This window comes from Caenorhabditis remanei, chromosome IV, assembly GCF_010183535.1.
Source record: "Caenorhabditis remanei strain PX506 chromosome IV, whole genome shotgun sequence".
In the NCBI taxonomy this organism is placed as follows: domain Eukaryota; kingdom Metazoa; phylum Nematoda; class Chromadorea; order Rhabditida; family Rhabditidae; genus Caenorhabditis; species Caenorhabditis remanei.
The window spans coordinates 5,600,227-5,605,087 of NC_071331.1; the positions used below are offsets into that span (position 1 = coordinate 5,600,227).

The 4,861-nt window shown below is 34.4% G+C and overlaps 1 protein-coding gene across 1 annotated transcript; it reads right to left on the minus strand.

The window, feature by feature from the left end:
- Nucleotides 1-419: 419 nt before the first annotated feature.
- Nucleotides 420-877, minus strand: GCK72_012506 (uncharacterized protein; the record flags this gene model as incomplete). Its single annotated transcript, XM_053729171.1, has 3 exons — nt 420-588; nt 631-692; nt 770-877. 3 exons carry the CDS (start codon nt 875-877, stop codon nt 420-422), a joined length of 339 nt encoding a protein of 112 aa, XP_053583943.1.
- Nucleotides 878-4,861: the final 3,984 nt, after the last annotated feature.

Here is a 4,861-nt window from a genome sequence, read left to right on the forward strand (position 1 = left end):
GACACTCAAAACCCTGTTTTGGTGATATTTCTACTGGTAAACGCTTTTATTGTTGATAAAACATGTCTTAGAAAGGTGAATTCTGAAAAACGCAACAGAAAATCCGTTTTAGAAGCATTTTTGGGAACATTTTTGGATTCTCCGAAATTATCCGAAATTCTCCAATTCTCCGAGAAAAAAGTCGGAGAAAATTTCGGATATCCGAATCTCCGAGTTTTTTTTCGGAGAAAAAGTCGGATATCCGATTCTCCGACTTTCTTTTTCGGAGAAAATTTCGATTCTCCGATTCTCCGAAAATTGTCCTCCGACCAAGCCTGCTGGTAACCGAGATAGATCTGGAATATTTATTACGATTTACCTACTCCATTTTTTTTCAACACCCGGCTTTCTAAAATAAGAACCCCAAAATAAGAATATATTTAACTTCCATCCAAGTGATCCATTCTTCTAACATCAATTTGTTGTGGAATGGTAATAGCCAATGGAACAACTCCAAACTGTGCCATACACAACTCATTGATCATACTGTATTCACAACACATCGGGCACAATAAGTTCTCATCGACATTGAATATCCGGAAGCCGTATCTGGAAAAATGGGGATTGGTGAAGAAGATGTGGATACCTTACTTTGCAATAATCTGGAGCATCCTCAAATGATCAGATGGCATTCCGTGGATTTCGATGAAAATCTGAAGAATTGAAGATTACCTTCTGTTATTATAGGCTCATATTATGGTCTACTTAAAACAGAACAAAAATTTCTCACGTGACACACAAAATAGTCCTTGATGAGCGGTTCCAGAGCAATAACCTCTCCTCCTTCAATATCAATTTTCAGCAACTCCACTTCTTTTCTTCCGAATTTTTCCAGCATTTGAGGGATTGTTATCTCGTTTGGAATCCTGCCAGCAAACAGTTCCCCATTCATTTTTGCATAGGAATCCTTGGTCTGTTGGTTTTGTGGATCCTGCAAGAGAAATCGTTTTGGGATTACGATAGGAGGGATGTGAAAAACTAAAAATACTTCATGAAACTGTAACCCACAATATCTGTTCCGAGAATCAAGTGAATTCTGATTTGTGAAAAAAATTGTTTATTTTTATTTTTGTCGTTAATTTATATTTTAGCAAACAGACTATCTGAAACCAAGCCATGCCATTTTCTTGAAACATCAACGAAATTTCGTTTTCAGGCGTGTGACTTATTTCATATACCTAATGAAAAAGCTGGTAGTGTGAATAGAAAATTCTTAGCAATCCTGTCTAAATAAATAGATCGAATATAGATTTTCTTCATGAATTTAAAACTAATGAGTCGAAATGAAATGATTTCAGTACTCATAAATTTTATATCAGTGCTTTTTAAACCATTTTGAAAAGAAAAGTATATTTTTTAGAAAAGTATAAAAAAATGTTTATGCGCCAGTGATGACACTTTCTTGTTAGCAAAACGATTTTTGCCACGTTCACAACTGATTTATTCTCCTCGTTTCAAATTATTTAGTTAGTAAAACGAGATAGAAAGGGAAAAATTGAACGTGACAACATGAATCTCATCAAAAATTTGTTACTCTCTTCACTTTCGAAAAATTCGTTTCAAAAGAATGATTTTACCTGTTTCGAGGTCCTTAAAAAACTGGAACTGGTTTTTAATCACGTTTCCATTAGTGTTTATTTACAATACAGTATGTAGAGTCTTCGCATTACAATCACGTCTAGAGACAGTCACTAGACATACAATGTTATGCAACAAACCTAAAAATCTCTCAATTAGACGAAAAATTACTGTTTCACTACATTCGTTAGTTAATATTCTTCTTCTCACATCAATTTTATGTTGCAATGAGCACGGTCTTCCAGCCTCGGAAGAAGAACTGCAAGAAAATTTTTGATCTACCCTCATGAAACGAAAATGTTTAGAAATTAGCAGGTCTAAAGCGTTATTATTCTGATTTTTAGCGTAAAGCTCAAAGTAGGAAGTGAGAAAATTCTAGTTTTAGAATTATTCTGAGTGCATTATCCAGCAAAATTTCCTGGTTTCTGAACTTATTTTAGGTCAAAATGCCAATTTTTCATTTTTCATTTAGTAAATATGTGTCAGCGTTTTTATTTCTGAACATTATCAAACGAATGAAAAAAAAAAGAATCTAAAAAAACATGAATCCGAGTTTAAACAGTTTAAGTTTTTAAACATTTTATATAGATGGGACCAAATTTGGCTCGGTAGTTTTCGAGAAAATAACAAAAAGTCACAGAATTTTCGAAATTTGGTCGATTTCTCGAAAACTACCGAGCCAAATTTGGTCCCATCTATTATATACAAAATGAAAGTTGTTGGTGAAGAAAACCTTGACAGTAAAAAATTTGAAACTGGTATCTCACGTGTAGGGATGTTAAAAATGCGTTTTACGGTAACCTTCGCCTTTTTCATGTCCGCCGACGGCGATATTTGCCGCTTCAATTTCAGGCGAAGGTAATTTTTGCCTTTTTCATTTCCGGCGAAACAAAAATTGCTTGCCGAGAAATAAAAAGCGGTAATGAAAACCGCGAGAAAAGGAAAAAATCGCCTGTCTTGGAAATGAATACGGCATCTTTGCCGTATTGGGAAATGAAGATGGCGCAGCGTGAAGGCGAAGGCGGCCCGCAACATCCCTACTCACGTGTCAGAGATAGTGTTGTTGCTTGAATCCAGACAATACAACTGATCTAAAAATGATTGAAGCATTGTCGAAAATTGAGACAACCTGAATTTGTTTCTGTTTCGTGAAGGCATTATGAAAAAAATTTACTTCACTTTTCACTTCAATCTTTTATTTTTTTGATATATACAATACTTTAGCTATTGTTCGACTTTCAAAACTTCGAGCACGGTATCTTAAAGGTGGACTAAGGTCAACTCTGATTTTTTCATAAAAGAATGTGTGAGTACCTGTGAGCTCATTTTCATATCAAAAGAATTTTAAAAATCGGTCTGGAACCCGCTGAGAGCGATCGCCGGTGAGTTTGGGCATTTCGGTGGCTGGTGAAAATTGGCGTTATGGCACAGAAATTCGACTTCGGCCGTATGTTCCTTTGTTCTTTTCCGTGAGTTCATTTTCACATTGAAAAAATTTTTCAATTCGATCCATTCCCCGCTGAGAACGAGCGGCGAAACAGTTTGGGCATTTCGAACATTCTAGAACTTTTTCGAAAATGTTGTTTTTTTCGAGATTTCTTCGTTTTTTCTACCATTTTTGTAATAATTCTATCAATTTTTGCCGTTTACTTTCGAAATTATGTATTGAAAGAAAACAACAAAAATGAGTAAAAATAGCGATAAAATTTGAAAAAATCAACATGGCCGAAGTCGAATTTCTAGGCCACCGAAATGCCCAAACTCACCGGCGATCGCTCTCAGCGGGTTCCAGACCGATTTTTAAAATTTTTTCGGTATGAAAATAAGCTCACAGGTACTCATACAAAAAATATCAGAGTTGACCTTAGTCCGCCTTTAAAATGGACATGTTTTCAAATTCAAATAGTTTTTTTTTGTAGCTTAAAATGCTTGGTTCAAGGCAGTGTGTTTTCTCGAGGCGATCTCGAGAAATTTCTCGATTAATTTCTCGAAAAATTTCTCGAGAAATTCTCGAGAAATTTTTCGAGAAATTAATCGAGAAATTCTCGAGAAACTTTCGAGAAATTCTCGAGAATTTCTCGAGAAATTGAGTGTTTATAGCATAAAAATATAAATAATTTGTTTGAAGGTTCCAATTAGAGTGTGATTTCAATATTTCATACTTGTCAAAAATCGGGCCGGGTCCGGGCCGACCGGCCCGCCCCGGATTCAAAAACGGGTACCCATTTTCACCATTTTTTTTGAAATTTTTCGAAAAAATAGAGTAAAAATGCTTAAATTTTCATACATATTCACATTTCGATTCAATTTTAAATGTTTATTCGAAAACTATACTTTTTTCAAAAAATTTCAAAAAATTTCCAAAAATTTCCAAAACAAATTCAAAAACTCAAAATGTTTTCAAAAAGTTTGTTTAGCAGAATTTCTCGAGAAATTTTCGAGAAATTTCTCGAGAAATTCCTCGAGAAATTTCTCGTAATGGCGTTTCTCGAGAAACTTTTTCTCGAGAACACACACTGGTTCAAGGTAATCTACTTGGTAAATTGGGGCCAGATGAAATATCTAGTCCTTTTCGTGGTGTTGTGGTTCGAATAGACTTGCTCTTTCAATAATAAATTTATTAGAGACTTAACAGTAGAATACAATTGAAGGGGGAACGATTCAAAATTACGAGAGTGTGCTGCAATAGTTCTGAGGTTGTCAACAAAAAAAGCATTTTCTTGTCAATAAACTATATTAAATTAAACAACTCAACAATTTCTAATGATAATCAACGCAATTTTTGTGAATTTGAAACTGGAACTTTTTTTTCGAAAAGTCGGAAATTTGAAATTGCTATCGGAAAAAAAATTAGCCCAAGGCACATTCAGAGTATCTCGAGATGATGATACCACCCAGATGCAGTAAGATTCCTTTCCTGTTTTGAGCGTTTTATGAAAAAAGTTGTTTTTATTTTTGGATTCCCGAAAAACTCTACTTTTGATAATGTACTACCTCAGAAACTAATTCAGGTCATTTAAGGAATAAATGAAACGGGGTGATTTGTTCACACTATTTTTAACTTCACCGTGCCAAGTCCCTCACTTTTGGTTCCCCGCCAACAAGTTTTTCACATCAGTAATACCGTATTTTCCATCTTTATTTGTATTTTTTATCTGATTTCTTCATTTTTCGCATGACCTGTAACATTTTTTTAACTTTGATTTTTTGTTCTAATTTATGAAAATACGTTTCAACTTTGTCA